Raw genomic sequence first — 19,397 nt, 5'->3', positions numbered from 1 at the left:
GACTGTGAGTGTGACTTACCTGTAGCCCCGCCTGCTGGAGGGAGAGAGTAAGACAGACTGTGAGTATGACTTACCTGTAGCCCCGCCTACTGTAGGGAGAAGGTAAGACAGACTGTGAGTGTGACTTAGCTGTACCCCCGCCTGCTGGAGGGAGAGGGTAAGACGGACTGTGAGTGTGCCTTACCTGCAGCCCCGCCTGCTGGAGGGAGAGGGTAAGACAGACTGTGAGTGTGACTTACCTGTAGTCCCGCCTGCTGGAGGGAGAGGGTAAGACGGACTGTGAGTGTGACTTACCTGTAGCCCCACCTGCTGGAGGGAGAGGGTAGGACAGACTGTGAGTGTGACTTACCTGTAACTCCGCCTGCTGGAGGGAGAGGGTAAGACGGACTGTGAGTGTGACTTACCTGTAGTCCCGCCTGCTGTAGGGAGAGGGTAAGACGGACTGTGAGGGTGACTTACCTGTAGCCCTGCCTGCTGGAGGGAGAGAGTAAGACAGACTGTGAGTATGACTTACCTGTAGCCCCGCCTACTGTAGGGAAAAGGTAAGACAGACTGTGAGTGTGACTTACCTGTACCCCCGCCTGCTGGAGGGAGAGTGGAAGACGGACTGTGAGTGTGCCTTACCTGCAGCCCCGCCTGCTGGAGGGAGAGGGTAAGACGGACTGTGAGTGTGACTTACCTGTAGCCCCGCCTGCTGGAGGGAGAGGGTAAGACGGACTGTGAGTGTGACTTACCTGTAGCCCCGCCTGCTGGAGGGAGAGGGTAGGACAGACTGTGAGTGTGATTTATCTGTAGCCCCGCCTGCTGGAGGGAGAGGGTAGGACAGACTGTGAGTGTGATTTATCTGTAGCCCCGCCTGCTGGAGGGAGAGGGTAAGACGGACTGTGAGTGTGACTTACCTGTAGTCCCGCCTGCTGTAGGGAGAGGATAAGACGGACTGTGAGTGTGACTGACCTGTAGCCCCGCCTGCTGGAGGGAGAGGGTAGGACAGACTGTGAGTGTGATTTACCTGTAGCCCCGCCTGCTGGAGGGAGAGGGTAAGACGAACTGTGAGTGTGACTTACCTGTAGTCCCGCCTGCTGTAGGGAGAGGGTAAGACGGACTGTGAGTGTGACTTACCTGTAGCCCCGCCTGCTGGAGGGAGAGGGTAAGACGGACTGTGAGTGTGACTTACCTGCAGCCCTGCCTGCTGGAGGGAGAGGGTAAGCCGGACTGTGAGTGTGACTTACCTGTAGCCCCGCGTGCTGGAGGGAGAGGGTAGGACAGACTGTGAGTGTGATTTACCTGTAGCCCCGCCTGCTGGAGGGAGAGGGTAAGACGGAATGTGAGTGTGACTTACCTGTAGTCCTGCCTGCTGTAGGGAGAGGGTAAGACGGACTGTGAGTGTGACTTACCTGTAGCCCCGCCTGCTGGAGGGAGAGGGTAGGACAGACTGTGAGTGTGACTTACCTGTAACTCCGCCTGCTGGAGGGAGAGGGTAAGACGGACTGTGAGTGTGACTTACCTGTAGTCCCGCCTGCTGTAGGGAGAGGGTAAGACGGACTGTGAGGGTGACTTACCTGTAGCCCTGCCTGCTGGAGGGAGAGGGTAAGACGGACTGTGAGTGTGACTTACCTGTAGCCCCGCCTGCTGGAGGGAGAGGGTAAGACGGACTGTGAGTATGACTTACCTGTAGCCCCGCCTACTGTAGGGAGAAGGTAAGACAGACTGTGAGTGTGACTTACCTGTACCCCCGCCTGCTGGAGGGAGAGGGTAAGACGGACTGTGAGTGTGCATTACCTGCAGCCCCGCCTGCTGCAGGGAGAGGGTAAGACAGACTGTGAGTGTGACTTACCTGTAGTCCCGCCTGCTGTAGGGAGAGGGTAAGACGGACTGTGAGGGTGACTTACCTGTAGCCCTGCCTGCTGGAGGGAGAGAGTAAGACAGACTGTGAGTATGACTTACCTGTAGCCCCGCCTGCTGGAGGGAGAGGGTAAGACGGACTGTGGGTGTGACTTACCTGTAGCCCCGCCTGCTGGAGGGAGAGGGTAGGACAGACTGTGAGTGTGATTTATCTGTAGCCCCGCCTGCTGGAGGGAGAGGGTAGGACAGACTGTGAGTGTGATTTATCTGTAGCCCCGCCTGCTGGAGGGAGAGGGTAAGACGGACTGTGAGTGTGACTTACCTGTAGTCCCGCCTGCTGTAGGGAGAGGGTAAGACGGACTGTGAGTGTGACTGACCTGTAGCCCCGCCTGCTGGAGGGAGAGGGTAGGACAGACTGTGAGTGTGATTTACCTGTAGCCCCGCCTGCTGGAGGGAGAGGGTAAGACGAACTGTGAGTGTGACTTACCTGTAGTCCCGCCTGCTGTAGGGAGAGGGTAAGACGGACTGTGAGTGTGACTTACCTGTAGCCCCGCCTGCTGGAGGGAGAGGGTAAGACGGACTGTGAGTGTGACTTACCTGTTGCCCCGCCTGCTGGAGGGAGAGGGTAAGACGGACTGTGAGTGTGACTTACCCGTAGTCCCGCCTGCTGTAGGGAGAGGGTAAGACGGACTGTGAGGGTGACTTACCTGTAGCCCCGCCTGCTGGAGGGAGAGGGTAAGACGGACTGTGAGTGTGACTTACCTGTAGCCCCGCCTGCTGGAGGGAGAGGGTAAGGCGGACTGTGAGTGTGACTTACCTGTAGCCCCGCCTGCTGGAGGGAGAGGGTAAGACGGACTGTGAGTGTGACTTACCTGTAGCCCCGCCTGCTGGAGGGAGAGGGTAAGACGGACTGTGAGTGTGACTTACCTGTAGCCCCGCCTGCTGGAGGGAGAGGGTAAGACGGACTGTGAGTGTGACTTACCTGTAGTCCGGCCTGCTGTAGGGAGAGGGTAAGACAGACTGTGAGTGTGACTTACCTGTAGCCCCGCCTGCTGGAGGGAAAGGGTAAGACGGACTGTGAGTGTGACTTACCTGTAGCCCCGCCTGCTGGAGGGAGAGGGTAAGACAGACTGTGAGTGGGATTTATCTGTAGCCCCGCCTGCTGGAGGGAGAGGGTAAGACGGACTGTGAGTGTGACTTACCTGTAGCCCCACCTGCTGGAGGGAGAGGGTAGGACAGACTGTGAGTGTGACTTACCTGTAGCCCCGCCTGCTGGAGGGAGAGGGTAAGACAAACTGTGAGTGTGATTTACCTGTAACCCCGCCTGCTGGAGGGGAGAGGGTAAGACGGACTGTGAGTGTGACCTTACCTGTAGCCCCGCCTGCTGGAGGGAGAGGGTAGGACAGACTGTGAGTGTGATTTATCTGTAGCCCCGCCTGCTGGAGGTAGAAGGTAAGACGGACTGTGAGTGTGACTGACCTGTAGTCCCGCCTGCTGGAGGGAGAGGGTAGGACAGACTGTGAGTGTGATTTACCTGTAGCCCCGCCTTCTGTAGGGAGAGGGTAAGACGGACTGTGAGTGTGACTTACCTGTAGCCCCGCCTGCTGGAGGGAGAGGGTAAGACGGACTGTGAGTGTGACTTACCTGTAGTCCTGTATGCTGTATGGAGAGGGTAAGACGGACTGTGAGTGTGACTTACCTGTACCCCCGCCTGCTGGAGGGAGAGGGTAAGACAGACTGTGAGTGTGACTTACCTGTACCCCCGCCTGCTGGAGGGAGAGGGTAAGACGGACTGTGAGTGTGACTTACCTGTAGCCCCGCCTGCTGGAGGGAGAGGGTAAGACAGACTGTGAGTGGGATTTATCTGTAGCCCCGCCTGCTGGAGGGAGAGGGTAAGATAGACTGTGAGTATGACGTACCTGTAGCCCCGCCTGCTGGAGGGAGAGGGTAAGACAGACTGTGACTTACCTGTACCCCTGCCTGCTGGAGGGAGAGGGTAAGACGGACTGTGAGTGTGACTTACCTGTAGCCCCGCCTGCTGGAGGGAGAGGGTAAGACAGACTGTGACTTACCTGTAGCCCCGCCTGCTGGAGGGAGAGGGTAAGACAGACTGTGAGTGTGACTTACCTGTACCCCCGCCTGCTGGAGGGAGAGGGTAAGACGGACTGTGAGTGTGACTTACCTGTAGCCCCACCTGCTGGAGGGGAGAGGGTAGGACAGACTGTGAGTGTGACTTACCTGTAGCCCCGCCTGCTGGAGGGAGAGGGTAAGACAAACTGTGAGTGTGATTTACCTGTAACCCCGCCTGCTGGAGGGAGAGGGTAAGACGGACTGTGAGTGTGACTTACCTGTAGCCCCGCCTGCTGGAGGGGAGAGGGTAGGACAGACTGTGAGTGTGATTTATCTGTAGCCCCGCCTGCTGGAGGTAGAAGGTAAGACGGACTGTGAGTGTGACTGACCTGTAGTCCCGCCTGCTGGAGGGAGAGGGTAGGACAGACTGTGAGTGTGATTTACCTGTAGCCCCGCCTTCTGTAGGGAGAGGGTAAGACGGACTGTGAGTGTGACTTACCTGTAGCCCCGCCTGCTGGAGGGAGAGGGTAAGACGGACTGTGAGTGTGACTTACCTGTAGTCCTGTATGCTGTATGGAGAGGGTAAGACGGACTGTGAGTGTGACTTACCTGTACCCCCGCCTGCTGGAGGGAGAGGGGTAAGACAGACTGTGAGTGTGACTTACCTGTACCCCCGCCTGCTGGAGGGAGAGGGTAAGACGGACTGTGAGTGTGACTTACCTGTAGCCCCGCCTGCTGGAGGGAGAGGGTAAGACAGACTGTGAGTGGGATTTATCTGTAGCCCCGCCTGCTGGAGGGAGAGGGTAAGATAGACTGTGAGTATGACGTACCTGTAGCCCCGCCTGCTGGAGGGAGAGGGTAAGACAGACTGTGAGTGTGACTTACCTGTACCCCTGCCTGCTGGAGGGAGAGGGTAAGACGGACTGTGAGTGTGACTTACCTGTAGCCCCGCCTGCTGGAGGGAGAGGGTAAGACAGACTGTGAGTGGGATTTGTCTGTAGCCCCGCCTGCTGGAGGGAGAGGGTAAGACAGACTGTGAGTGTGACTTACCTGTAGCCCCGCCTGCTGGAGGGAGAGGGTAAGACAGACTGTGACTTACCTGTAGCCCCGCCTGCTGGAGGGAGAGGGTAAGACAGACTGTGAGTGTGACTTACCTGTACCCCCGCCTGCTGGAGGGAGAGGGTAAGACGGACTGTGAGTGTGACTTACCTGTAGCCCCACCTGCTGGAGGGAGAGGGTAAGACAGACTGTGAGTGGGATTTATCTGTAGCCCCACCTGCTGGAGGGAGAGGGTAAGACAGACTGTGAGTGTGACTTACCTGTACCCCTGCCTGCTGGAGGGAGAGGGTAAGACGGACTGTGAGTGTGACCTGTAGCCCCACCTGCTGGAGGGAGAGGGTAAGACAGACTGTGGGGTATATTTACTAACATTCGTAATTCTCCCGATTTGGTGGGAGAATAATCACGAATGACATCGAAAGTGTAAAACTGCAACTTTTTGAATTTGTTACGACGGATTTACTAAGCTGCCGTATTTCTCCTTCATCCACTAGGGGCCACTGGAGCGTAGTTACAATGGGGAAATAGTAGGCAGTAATTGGGAGCTGGCACTTTAAAACTCTAACCCTGTGGCTAGCTCCTCCCCTACTATCTCCCCTCCAAGCCAGTCTTAGTTTAGTGCCCGAGGAGAGCTGGTTCACTTGGGTTTAGCTGAAGAATTTTTATTTTTTCTTTATTATTTTATTTTTCTTCACACACTCACAGACTGGCAGCTCTGCCACTGCCAGTCTGCACCGCGGGAGCTGCCGGCGGGGTCCCATCGCAGCTGCGTGCGGCTCGGGATGGGCCCCGGCTGAGGGAGACACTGAGCTCTCCTGAGTTGGCGGACACCGCTGCGTGCGGCGCGTGTCGCGGCCACTCCATCCAGCAGAAGATTCCGGCAGCAAGGCAGCGGTGAGTATCAAAAATGGCCGGACACCGCTGCGTGCGGCGAGTGTCGGGGCCGATCCACCAAGAACAACAGCAGCAGTGGTGAGTGAGCTGTACTTTATTTGTGGTGGCTATTTATGTTTTTAGAGCAATGCACTGTTTATTGTTGTACAACCACTCCAGAAGGGCTCTCTGGGGCTGTAATGTACTGAGTGCTTCATTGTATTAGCTGTTCCTCCTTATGGAGAAACAGACATGATGAATGGGGGAGGTTGAGTATGTGATTATACAGATCCCCTGCACAACTACGGGGTGTGTGTCATTCTGATATCCATCGCTTACTGAGGATCATAAGGCATTGTCTGTAAATTAGTGCGGCCCCCCCCCTCCGCTCCCCCAGCTCTCCGGCGGCTGTGGCTCATCTCCCCGCTCCCCCTGCACGGATCCCCGCTCAGCGCGACTCACAGAGCCGGCACAGGGATCCCGCTGGAGCGCAAAGCAAGTTTTAAATTTGGCGCCTTGTACGGAGGGGGCGGAGCTAAGTCCCGCTCTGTAGAGCGGGCTCAGCGTTCCCTGCTCCCCGGCGGCGACTCGCGCTCTGTACAGCGCAACACTCCCCGGCGGCGGCTCGCAGATACAGGGCTCTACTAGCTCTGTATAGCGGGCTCAACGCTCCCCGCTCCCCGCGGTGACTCGCAGGTCCAGAGGAGGGTACAGGGCGCTTCCCGCTTAGGTAAATATAGTTTTTCAATAAGGCGCCATAACCGGGGGGCGGAGCTAACTCCCGCTCTGTACAGCGGGCTCAGCGCTCTCCGCTCTCCGGCCACTGTTATAGTGTAATGGCCATTTATGTGAGGTTCATGCAATGGTGCTGGTGTGAATGTAATATAGTCAGCAGCACTAATCCAGTAATCCACTATTTAGATTTTATCTCATAGAGAGGGGTTTCACTATGGCGGCCATTTCCTCCCTGCAGGGGAAACCTCTGCCACATCCAGGTACAGACCTGGGTTCATAGTTGCAGTGTCTCCTATAGCCTAGTGGGCTAATCTTGCATACTCAGAGACAAATAGAAGTAAAGTCCCATGTATATTGGATGTTCAGTTATAAGAGTTTACATAGCTCCGCCTTGCCACATAACATTTCCCCCCAGCTTTTATCACTGGCTAACCGCCATTTGCGGTGACCATCCAGGTTCTCTTTCCCTTTATTATTCCTTTATGTCACTTGAAATTTGGGGAATGTGTGTGGCATCAGATAGTAGCGGGGACATCTGAACACAGGGACCAGGGTTGTGATCCCAACAAAAACCTGCTTTAAAGCTCCTACTCTGTCACTGCAGGTTATACCGCAGCTACGCATCTTTAATTCGTTCATATCATGTTAGGTGGGGATTGTGCGGGACAGCCATCTCTTCAGCCCTCAACGCAGGGCGGGGTGTTGCCTTCCCTTTATTTTTCCTTGGTGTCACTAGTTACTAATGCTATTTGGAATTTGGGAAGGAGTGTGAGACATCAGACAAATAGCGCGGTGGCTCAGTACGCTAGTAGCGGGTATCTGAACAGAGGTTTGAATCCAAAAAAAAAAACTTTAAGGGGAGCTCCTATAGCCTACGGCTAAGAACAGCGCAGCGCTAATGGTTCAGGTCTCCCCTGCTCCAGAAAGTTTATTTGAATCGTGTCGGTCACACATTATAGCACAGACCTTACATAGGGCTGTGTTTATTTAACCCACCTTTTCTCCTTTCGTTGGTCTCACCTGGGATAGTCAAAGAATTCCCTCTTAGGTGTGCAGTATGCGGTGGAGCCATCTGCAGAGCCCTCCACGCACCTGCAGGACACTCCTGTTTGAACAGCTCAGATTATGCAGGTAATGTCACTGGTAACCAGAGACCTTGTACGTCATTTCACCTCTCCAGGTTTCCAAAAGGAACCTTGCTAACCTTCCATGTTACAATACTGATGATGTCTGTTTTCTGGGGAGTCTGAACCAGTGTCTCAGAATATCCAGGTGCATTATACAGCAGTTCGTCTGAGACTGCAGGTAAAGGAGGCGGACACGTCAAGTCCATCAGGCAGCGACTGGTCCAGTATCGGATGAGCGGGGCAGGCTCTGGTAGACACCCGAATACATAATTTCAGGTATCAAACAATGTTTGTTTTCCTATCCTTTCCCCGCAGATGGCAGAAAAAGGTATCAGTACCTCTCCAGGGTATATCCCTCGATGTATCGCCGGTCCAACAAGCTGCCGTTTTCCTGAGGCAACCTTGCTCAGGGATCCATCGAACGCACATATACGACAGCGGGGTTCTACCTTGTCCGGAGCAGGTAGGTTGTGGAACAATTGTCCTCTAGGTTACAGGATGTTTCGCAACAGGATCAATTGATACTTTGGTACGGTCAGAATCACGATTCTGCTTAATGTTCTTTGGAGGTCTTCACGTCTGCGGACTCGGAACCTGCATTTTCGCTTGGGCTGCGACAGTGACAGGTGAACATGAAATCCTAAGGGGCAGATGGTTCAAGGGAAGGAATTTTTTGCAGGATTTCTTAAACCTTTGGAGGTAAGTCCACTTTGCTTTCTCCTACTACTGCCCCAGCTCCAAGACAGACCTTTACCGGTCTTTCCTTTAGTTTTTTCCGTGCCCTTTCAAGCTTTCGACTCCACACGGGCGATATCTCCGTCGCCAGGGGATCTCAGGGCAAAAAGCTGAAGCAGAGGTTCAGCATCCTCGATCCGGTCTGATTTTAAGTCATCCTATACACCCACTACAGGTCAAACCTTCCTACCACCTGGAGGGTCCCAGGGTAGGCGCATGTCGGGGTCCTACGGAGAGTACTGAGAAGGCCTGGGTGGTCACAGACAAAATTTTGGAGTACAACCGTCTCAAGAGTCAAGAGAGTCATACTGCAGTCGGCGCTCCATATGCTTCTAACCGCAAAGGATGTTGATCCCTATTTTTCAGATATCATTTGAATCGGGACAGTTCTCAGGCCTTTGTTTTCTTTTCACGTTCCGAAGCCAGTTGGCTCGGCCAGGCCTATTCTGGCCTTAGAATCCTTTCAGTCTGTGATTGCTAGTTTTGGACAAGATAGGGAGTTCTACGTGTCCCTTGTCTGCAGGGAGGCCTGTTTACTGATTTCCGTTGGGTTTCCTCATCTGGCTTCTCTCAGATTCGCATTACAGGATACTCATTTTCACCGTCAGTCCACTTCCATTCGGTCTCTCTTCCGCTCACACAGGGTTCAGGAAGATCACAGAATAAATCTTTCCCAAGGGCAGAAAGTACGTTGGTTCCCTAATGGGACAATCTACTGCTACTATCCCACTTTGTACATTAGGTGGCTTCTGAATATCCGGAGGATCCAGGAGCTTCTGGTTCAACACTGATCCAAAAAAATTATGCTCCTCGTAGACGTTTCTCAGCACGGTCCGTCGAAGGATTTTTCCTTCCTCGGCACCAGGTACTCTGTTTCTTCAGTCAAGCTGCGACGCAATGAGTGGTCGCCTACATTCCCCTCTAAGCGGGGGACAACAATCTTCTTTCCACACACCGCCAGGTTAGACTCACGGGTGAGGGGACATTCCCCGGAGTTTTGTCAACTGGTCCGCTGTGGGCGGAGATTTCGTATCGACCTCACGGCGTTCTGACTAACCCTTTACTACTCTCGGACGTGAGCTCTGGCGGCAGTAGCCGAGGATGCCCTCAGGGCTCCTGGGAGTTTCTGGTTATTCTATCCTGCCTCCTTTTCTATTTCTACCTCTCTTTCTGTATCACAGGAGGGAAATATGCGTGCTAGTCCTCTCGGTGGCTCTGGTTGGGCCACGCATGACTTGAAGATACAGCTACACCTGTTGTCAGTAGAGGAGCCTTGGCTCCTACCTCGACTGGACTGTCTACTTCAACAGGGCCCCCTTTTTCTTTATTCAATCTTACACTGGTTTCATTTAACCGTGTGACACTTCACGAGACCTCAGAAGGGACTAGTTCCCTAGTTCGGTTAGGCCTACTGGGCCCCGATTTCAGAAGTCTGTCACCTCTTCTCGCTTTTGCCACTTTTGGAAAACTGTATGGGACATACTAAGGATAAGAGGGGTTTTCCCCTTCTTTCAGTTACCATTCAGCCGTCATCTTTGGCTTCTCTGGGAGGTTTTGCTCCGCTGCGCTTCAAACCACATTGACCTGAATATTAGGTCTCTGCCTTTTTCGGTTTTCTTCCAAAAGAGATTAGCCTGGCGGCCATAAGTTCGGGCTCTCTTTCAGGGAGTTCTCTATTGGCAACTCCCCCGGTTGAGCTTCGGCCTCAGCGGTCGTTTCTTCCAAAGGGGATGTCCGTTTTTCATATAAACCTGACACTAGCGTTTTTCGGTCCTCTTTGACTCTTTGACTGTTGTCAGGGCTCGCTGACTCTCTCTACAGCGGTCCTAGGCTATTCGACGAAGTGTTTTTCTTCTTTGTTCTGTACGATGCTCCCGTACTAAATAGCCGGGGTCCCCAGCATACGCTGGGCTGTTGGATACATCTGACCATCAGACAGTCTTCTTGGCGGTTGCTCAGGAGCCTCCGTTTTCCATTTCAGCGCACTTTACGCGCGTTGTGGGACCTTCGTGGGCAGCTGCCCGTGGGGTCTCCATGAATACTTTATGTTGGGCGGCTACTTGGTCGGACCGCCTTCCGTTTTGTCAAATTCTACAAGTTTGACACTTTTGCGGCCTCTGCATCTCACTTTGGCCGAGCGGTTTTACAGGACTCTCAGCGCTCTCCCACCCGATTTGGGAGCTCTGGGACGTCCCCATTGTAACTACACTCCAGTGGCCCCTAGTGGATGAAGGAGAAATCAGGATTTTGGTACTTACCGATAAATCCCTTTCTCCGATTCCACAGGGGCCACTGGACGCCCGCTCAGCGCTGTTCCTCCTTGTTTTTTGCTTAACGGTTTGCAGATCACCATATGACTGCTTGTTGAGTTCGGGCTAGCCGGTTGTTTGTTAGGTTCTGTTCCAGGTTGGGTTTGTGTTATCCTGGGTTACAGGGCGTCATTAACCTCCTCTACCTTACGGTTTGTTTATTCCAGCTCTCCTCGGGCACAGTTTTACGTAGACTGGCTTGGAGGGGAGATAATAGGGGAGGAGCTAGCCACAGTGTGAAAATTTTTAAAGTGCCAGCTCCCAATTACTACCTACTATTCCCCATTGTAACTACGCTCCAGTGGCCCCTGTGGAATCGGAGAAAGGGATTTATCGGTAAGTACCAAAATCCTGATTTTGCCTTTTCGGGTTTTCCGATGTCGATGTCATTCGTTTTTTTTTTTTCATTTTTTTACGGCAGTGATTAGCAAAACACTGCCGACTTTTTAAAAATGAATCTCGGCCGGATCTGTGTGATCCGTGCTGGGGTTCATTTTTTTATTTATTTTTAAATTAAACAGTGTAAAATCATAAAAAAAATTGCGTGGGGTCCCCCCTCCTAAGCATAACCAGCCTCGGGCTCTTTGAGCCGATCCTGGTTGCAGAAATATGGGGGGAAAATGACAGGGGTTCCCCCATATTTAAGCAACCAGCATCGGGCTCTGCGCCTGGTCCTGGTTCCAAAAATACGGGGGACAAAAAGAGTAGGGGTCCCCCGTATTTTTAAAACCAGCACCGGGCTCCACTAGCTGGACAGATAATGCCACAGCCGGGGGTCACTTTGATATAGTGCCCTGCGGCCGTGGCATCAAAAATCCAACTAGTCACCCCTGGCCGGGGTACCCTGGGGGAGTGGGGACCCCTTCAATCAAGGGGTCCCCCCCCCCCCCCAGCCACCCAAGGGCCAGGGGTGAAGCCCGAGGCTGTCCCCCCCCCCCATCCAATGGGCTGCGGATGGGGGGGCTGATAGCCTTTTGTGATAAAGAAAAAATATTGTTTTTAGTAGCAGTACTACAAGGCCCAGCAAGCCTCCCCCGCATGCTGGTACTTGGAGAACCACAAGTACCAGCATGCGGCGGAAAAACGGGCCCGCTGGTACCTGTAGTACTATTACTAAAAAAATACCCAAATAAACACGACACACACACCGTGAAAGTAAAGATTTATTACATACATGCACACAAACATACATACATACTTACCTTATGTTCACACGAGGGTCGGTCCTCTTCTCCAGTAGAATCCAAGGGGTACCTGTTGAATAAATTCTACTCACCAGATCGCGGGTCCCAGGGTCCTCGGGGCATCCATTTGTAATCCACGTACTTGCATAAAATAACAAAACGGAAAGCCGAGCCACGAACTGAAAGGGGCCCCATGTTTTCACATGGGACTCCTTTCCCCGAATGCCAGAAACCCACTCTGACTGATGTCTAAGTGGGTTTCTTCAGCCAATCAGGGAGCGCCACGTTGTAGCACTCTCCTGATCGGCTGTGTGCTCCTGTACTGAGTGACAGGCGGCACACGGCAGTGTTACAATGTAGCGCCTATGCGCTCCATTGTAACCAATGGTGGGAACTTTCTGCCCTGCGGTTGACCTAAAGTGACGTCACCGCTGAGCAGAAAGTTCCCAGCATTGGTTACAATGGAGCGCATAGGCGCTACATTGTAACACTGCCGTGTGCCGCCTGTCACTCAGTACAGGAGCACACAGCCGATCAGGAGAGTGCTACAACGTGGCGCTCCCTGATTGGCTGAAGAAACCCACTTAGACATCAGTCAGAGTGGGTTTCTGGCATTCGGGGAAAGGGGGCCCATGTGAAAACATGGGGCCCCTTTCAGTTCGTGGCTCGGGTCTCCGTTTTGTTATTTTATTCAAGTACGTGGATTACAAATGGTTGCTACGAGGAGCCTGGTACCCTGGATCTGGTGAGTGTAATTTATTCAACAGGTACCCCTTGGATTCTACTGGAGAAGAGGACCGACCTGCGTGTGAACATAAGGTAAGTATGTATGTATGTTTGTGTGCATGTATGTAATAAATCTTTACTTTCAAGGTGTGTGTGTCTTGTGTTTATTTGGGTATTTTTTTAGTAATAGTACTACAGGTACCAGCGGGCCCGTTTTTCCGCCGCATGCTGGTACTTGTGGTTCTCCAAGTACCAGCATGCGGGGGAGGCTTGCTGGGCCTTGTAGTACTGCTACTAAAAACAATATCTTTTCATTATCACAAAAGGCTATCAGCCCCCCCATCCGCAGCCCATTGGATGGGGGGGGGACAGCCTCGGGCTTCACCCCTGGCCCTTGGGTGGCTGGGGACCCCTTGATTGAAGGGGTCCCCACTCCCCCAGGGTACTCCGGCCAGGGGTGACTAGTTGGATTTTTGATGCCACGGCCGCAGGGCACTATATCAAAGTGACCCCCGGCTGTGGCATTATCTGTCCAGCTAGTGGAGCCCGGTGCTGGTTTTAAAAATACGGGGGACCCCTACTCTTTTTGTCCCCCGTATTTTTGGAACCAGGACCAGGCGCAGAGCCCGATGCTGGTTGCTTAAATATGGGGGAACCCCTGTCAATTTTTTTCCCATATTTCTGCAACCAGGATCGGCTCAAAGAGCCCGAGGCTGGTTATGCTTAGGAGGGGGGACCCCACGCAATTTTTTTTGAAAAAATAATCACTTTCCCACCCCTTCCCACTGATATACATGCACGGATCTCATGGATCCCTGCATGCCTATACAATCACGAATAAAAAAAGCAGGTCTGTTTTTTTTAAGCACTTTTTTAGGAGTTGTAATTTTTCACGGCAGTGTTTTGTTTTTTTTTGCTTTGCACTTCTTAGTAAATGACCGAGATTCATACTTAAACAGCCGCGTTTTGACCGATGGTGTATTCATTCGTGATTTTTTTCCTAGGACTTCCAAATATTACGAATGCCCTCATCACTGCCGTGATTTGAGTTTAGTAAATTACCGAGATGACACTTTGATGAAAAAACGGCATCTCGGTCAAAATCGGGACCTTAGTAAATTTACCCCTGTGAGTGTGACTTATCTGTAGCCCCACCTGCTGGAGGGAGAGGGTATGACAGACTGTGAGTGAGATTTACCTGTGTCTGCTATCACGGATTACCTGGTTATCACAGCGGGCGGTCACCCCCATGTGCTGATAATGATTCATTCTATTACTCCCCAAAGCCAGGCACTCACATCTCCCACTGTACTGAGTTTGACCCGTGCGGGATGGGGAAGGAGATCTGGAAAGACTTGCTGGATGATGGCCGCCTGAACTCTACAGGTGAGCCGCTGCATGATGTGTGGTATTATTACTGGGCAGACTCGGTGTGGAGGCAGCTGGCCTATTCCTAGTCCTCGTATTTAATGGCGGAGGGAGGCGATACCGTGCGCTCACCTACTGTCCGTGTGGCGTCTGTGTACTGAGCAATCATTACCAGTTACTTATATAGCGCCAGCATATTCCGCTGCGTTTTGAAAATTTGGGAACCGGGAGCAGAACAAGGTTAGGTAATAACAGACCTGCAGAGAGGTAGGAGGGCCCTGCTCGCTCACTTACACGTATGCTGAAAAACTGGAGTATATAGAATGTTTATTGTGACACGTGTGTATATGAGTATATAGAGATATGTATGTGTATATAGACCAATAATAAGCTAGAAACAATTCCGCAGGCCCGAGCGCTCCCTCCAAGTCGGGTAAGAAGACGGCGGCGGCGGTGGCGGCAGGGTGCACGGTGGGACCAGGAGGAGGCGGCTCCCTGGAATTCTGTCTGAGCTGGGATATGCCCAAGATTCGCTTCGGTGCTGGAGGAAAGGAATACTGCAGGTGAGTCTCCACTGTCCCCACACGCCTGGCACGGGGCATTAGTGGGGTATACATTGGGGTGTCGTACGGTATGCCGGCGACCAGCATACCGGCGCCGGGAGCCCGACATTAGGCATACAGAAGACCACCCATACATTGGTGGGCACAGCATACAGGCACAGGGGCATTAGTGGAGGTGTACATTGGTGGGCACAGGATACAGGCACAGGGGCATTAGTGGGGTATACATTGGTGGGCTCAGCATACAGGCACAGGGGCATAAGTGGAGGTGTACATTGGTGGGCACAGCATACAGGGACAGGGGCATTAGTGGAGGTGTACATTGGTGGGCACAGGATACAGGCACAGGGGCATTAGTGGAGGTGTACATTGGTGGGCACAGGATACAGGCACAGGGGCATTAGTGGGGTATACATTGGTGGGCACAGGATACAGGCACAGGGGCATTAGTGGGGTATACATTGGTGGGCACAGGATACAGGCACAGGGGCATTAGTGGAGGTGTACATTGGTGGGCACAGCATACAGGCACAGGGGCATTAGTGGAGGTGTACATTGGTGGGCACAGCATACAGGCACAGGGGCATTAGTGGGGGTGTACATTGGTGGGCACAGGATACAGGCACAGGGGCATTAGTGGGGTGTACATTGGTGGGCACAGCATACAGGCACAGGGGCATTAGTGGAGGTGTACATTGGTGGGCACAGGATACAGGCACTGGGGATATTAGTGGGGTGTACATTGGTGGGCACAGCATACAGGCACAGGGGCATTAGTGGAGGTGACATTGGTGGGCACAGGATACAGGCACAGGGGCATTAGTGGAGGTGTACATTGGTGGGCACAGGATACAGGCACAGGGGCATTAGTGGGGTATACATTGGTGGGCACAGGATACAGGCACAGGGGCATTAGTGGGGTGTACATTGGTGGGCACAGCATACAGGCACAGGGGCATTAGTGGGGTATACATTGGTGGGCACAGCATACAGGCACAGGGGCATTAGTGGGGTATACATTGGTGGGCACAGGATACAGGCACAGGGGCATTAGTGGGGTGTACATTGGTGGGCACAGCATACAGGCACAGGGGCATTAGTGGGGTATACATTGGTGGGCACAGGATACAGGCACAGGGGCATTAGTGGGGTGTACATTGGTGGGCACAGGATACAGGCACAGGGGCATTAGTGGGGTATACATTGGTGGGCACAGCATACAGGCACAGGGGCATTAGTGGGGTGTACATTGGTGGGCACAGGATACAGGCACAGGGGCATTAGTAGGGTATACATTGGTGGGCACAGGATACAGGCACAGGGGCATTAGTGGGGTGTACATTGGTGGGCACAGCATACAGGCACAGGGGCATTAGTGGGGTGCACATTGGTGGGCACAGGATACAGGCACAGGGGCATTAGTGGGGGTGTACATTGGTGGGCACAGGATACAGGCACAGTGGCATTAGTGGGGTATACATTGGTGGGCACAGCATACAGGCACAGGGGCATTAGTGGGGTATACATTGGTGGGCACAGCATACAGGCACAGGGGCATTAGTGGGGTGTACGTTGGTGGGCACAGCATACAGGCACGGGCATTAGTGGAGGTGTACATTGGTGGGCACAGGGGCATTAGTGGGGTGTACATTGGTGGGCACAGGATACAGGCACAGGGGCATTAGTGGGGTGTACATTGGTGGCACTGGATACAGTACAGGGGCATTAGTGGGGTGTACATTGGTGGGCACAGGATACAGGCACAGGGGCATTAGTGGGGTGTACATTGGTGGGTACAGCATACAGGCACAGGGGCATTAGTGGGGTATACATTGTGGGCACAGCATACAGGCACAGGGGCATTAGTGGGGTATACATTGGTGGGCACAGGATACAGGCACAGCAGGGGCATTAGTGGGGTGTACATTGGTGGGCACAGCATACAGGCACAGGGGCATTAGTGGGGTATACATTGGTGGGCACAGGATACAGGCACAGGGGCATTAGTGGGGTGTACATTGGTGGGTACAGCATACAGGCACAGGGGCATTAGTGGGGTATACATTGTGGGCACAGCATACAGGCACAGGGGCATTAGTGGGGTATACATTGGTGGGCACAGGATACAGGCACAGCAGGGGCATTAGTGGGGTGTACATTGGTGGGCACAGCATACAGGCACAGGGGCATTAGTGGGGTGTACATTGGTGGGCACAGGATACAGGCACAGGGGCATTAGTAGGGTGTACATTGGTGGGCACAGGATACAGGCACAGGGGCATTAGTGGGGTATACATTGGTGGGCACAGAATACAGGCACAGGGGCATTAGTGGGGTGTACATTGGTGGGCACAGAATACAGGCACAGGGTCATTAGTGGTGGTATACATTGGTGGGCACAGGATACAGGCACAGGGGCATTAGTGGGGTATACATTGGTGGGCACAGGATACAGTCACAGGGGCATTAGTGGGGGTGTACATTGGTGGGCACAGCATACAGGCACAGGGGCATTAGTGGGGTGTACATTGGTGGGCACAGGATACAGGCACAGGGGCATTAGTGGGGTATACATTGGTGGGCACAGGATACAGGCACAGGGGCATTAGTGGGGGTGTACATTGGTGGGCACAGCATACAGGCACAGGGGCATTAGTGGGGTGTACATTGGTGGGCACAGCATACAGGCACAGGGGCATTAGTGGGGTGTACATTGGTGGGCACAGGATACAGGCACAGGGGCATTAGTGGGGTGTACATTGGTGGGCACAGCATACAGGCACAGGGGCATTAGTGGTGTGTACATTGGTGGGCACAGGGGCATTAGTGGGGTGTACATTGGTGGGCACAGGATACAGGCACAGGGGCATTAGTGGGGTGTACATTGGTGGGCACAGCATACAGGCACAGGGGCATTAGTGGGGTGTACATTGGTGGGCACAGGATACAGGCACAGGGGCATTAGTGGGGTGTACATTGATGGGCACAGGATACAGGCACAGGGGCATTAGTGGGGTATACATTGGTGGGCACAGGATACAGGCACAGGGGCATTAGTGGGGTGTACATTGGTGGGCTCAGCATACAGGCACAGGGGCATTAGTGGGGTGTACATTGGTGGGCACAGCATACAGGCACAGGGGCATTAGTGGGGGTGTACATTGGTGGGCACAGCATACAGGCACAGGGGCATTAGTGGGGTGTACATTGGTGGGCACGGGATACAGGCACAGGGGCATTAGTGGGGGTGTACATTGGTGGGCACAGGATACAGGCACAGGGGCATTAGTGGGGTGTACATTGGTGGGCACAGGATACAGGCACAGGGGCATTAGTGGGGGTATACATTGGTGGGCACAGGATACAGGCACAGGGGCATTAGTGGGGTGTACATTGGTGGGCACAGGATACAGGCACAGGGGCATTAGTGGGGTGTACATTGGTGGGCACAGCATATAGGCACAGGAGCATTAGTGGGGTGTACATTGGTGGGCACAGGATACAGGCACAGGGGCATTAGTGGGGGTGTACATTGGTGGGCACAGCATACAGGCACAGGGGCATTAGTGGGGTGTACATTGGTGGGCACGGGATACAGGCACTGGGGATATTAGTGGGGGTGTACATTGGTGGGCACAGCATATAGGCACAGGAGCATTAGTGGGGTGTACATTGGTGGGCACAGCATACAGGCACAGGGGCATTAGTGGGGGTGTACATTGGTGGGCACAGCATACAGGCACGGGGCATTAGTGGGGGTGTACATTGGTGGGCACAGGATACAGGCACTGGGGATATTAGTGGGGGTGTACATTGGTGGGCACAGCATATAGGCACAGGAGCATTACTGGGGTGTACATTGGTGGGCACAGCATACAGGCACAGGGGCATTAGTGGGGGTGTACATTGGTGGGCACAGCATACATGCACAGGGGCATTAGTGGGGTGTACATTGGTGGGCACGGGATACAGGCACAGGGGCATTAGTGGGGGTGTACATTGGTGGGCACAGGATACAGGCACAGGGGCATTAGTGGGGTGTACATTGGTGGGCACAGGATACAGGCACTGGGGATATTAGTGGGGGGTGTACATTTGTGGGCACAGGATACAGGCACAGGGGCATTAGTGGGGTGTACATTGGTGGGCACAGCATACAGGCACAGGGGCATTAGTGGGGGTGTACATTGGTGGGCACAGGATACAGGCACTGGGGATATTAGTGGGGGTGTACATTGGTGGGCACAGCATATAGGCACAGGAGCATTAGTGGGGTGTACATTGGTGGGCACAGCATACAGGCACAGGGGCATTAGTGGGGTATACATTGGTGGGCACAGCATACAGGCACAGGGGCATTAGTGGGGGTGTACATTGGTGGGCACAGGATACAGGCACTGGGGATATTAGTGGGGGTGTACATTGGTGGGCACAGCATATAGGCACAGGAGCATTAGTGGGGTGTACATTGGTGGGCACAGCATACAGGCACAGGGGCATTAGTGGGGTGTACATTGGTGGGCACAGCATACAGGCACAGGGGCATTAGTGGGGGTGTACATTGGTGGGCACAGGATACAGGCACTGGGGATATTAGTGGGGGTGTACATTGGTGGGCACAGCATATAGGCACAGGAGCATTAGTGGGGTGTACATTGGTGGGCACAGCATACAGGCACAGGGGCATTAGTGGGGTGTACATTGGTGGGCACGGGATACAGGCACAGGGGCATTAGTGGGGGTGTACATTGGTGGGCACAGGATACAGGCACAGGGGCATTAGTGGGGTGTACATTGGTGGGCACA

At 53.6% G+C, this 19,397-nt stretch overlaps 1 protein-coding gene across 1 annotated transcript in view; it reads left to right on the top strand.

Annotated features, from left to right (window-relative positions):
* GBA2 (glucosylceramidase beta 2) overlaps window positions 1-19,397 on the top strand; it is a 331,889-nt gene that overhangs the window by 158,100 nt on the left and 154,392 nt on the right. Inside the window, exons 7-8 of the mRNA XM_063957477.1 lie at window positions 13,947-14,046; window positions 14,438-14,591. Coding sequence (XP_063813547.1) covers window positions 13,947-14,046; window positions 14,438-14,591 — 254 coding nt within the window. The remainder of the gene's footprint in view (window positions 1-13,946; window positions 14,047-14,437; window positions 14,592-19,397) is intronic.

Source organism: Pseudophryne corroboree, chromosome 1 (genome assembly GCF_028390025.1).
Source record: "Pseudophryne corroboree isolate aPseCor3 chromosome 1, aPseCor3.hap2, whole genome shotgun sequence".
Lineage (NCBI taxonomy): Eukaryota > Metazoa > Chordata > Amphibia > Anura > Myobatrachidae > Pseudophryne > Pseudophryne corroboree.
Note: the sequence above shows the minus strand (reverse complement) of the source record. Positions and strands in the feature narration are given on the sequence as shown.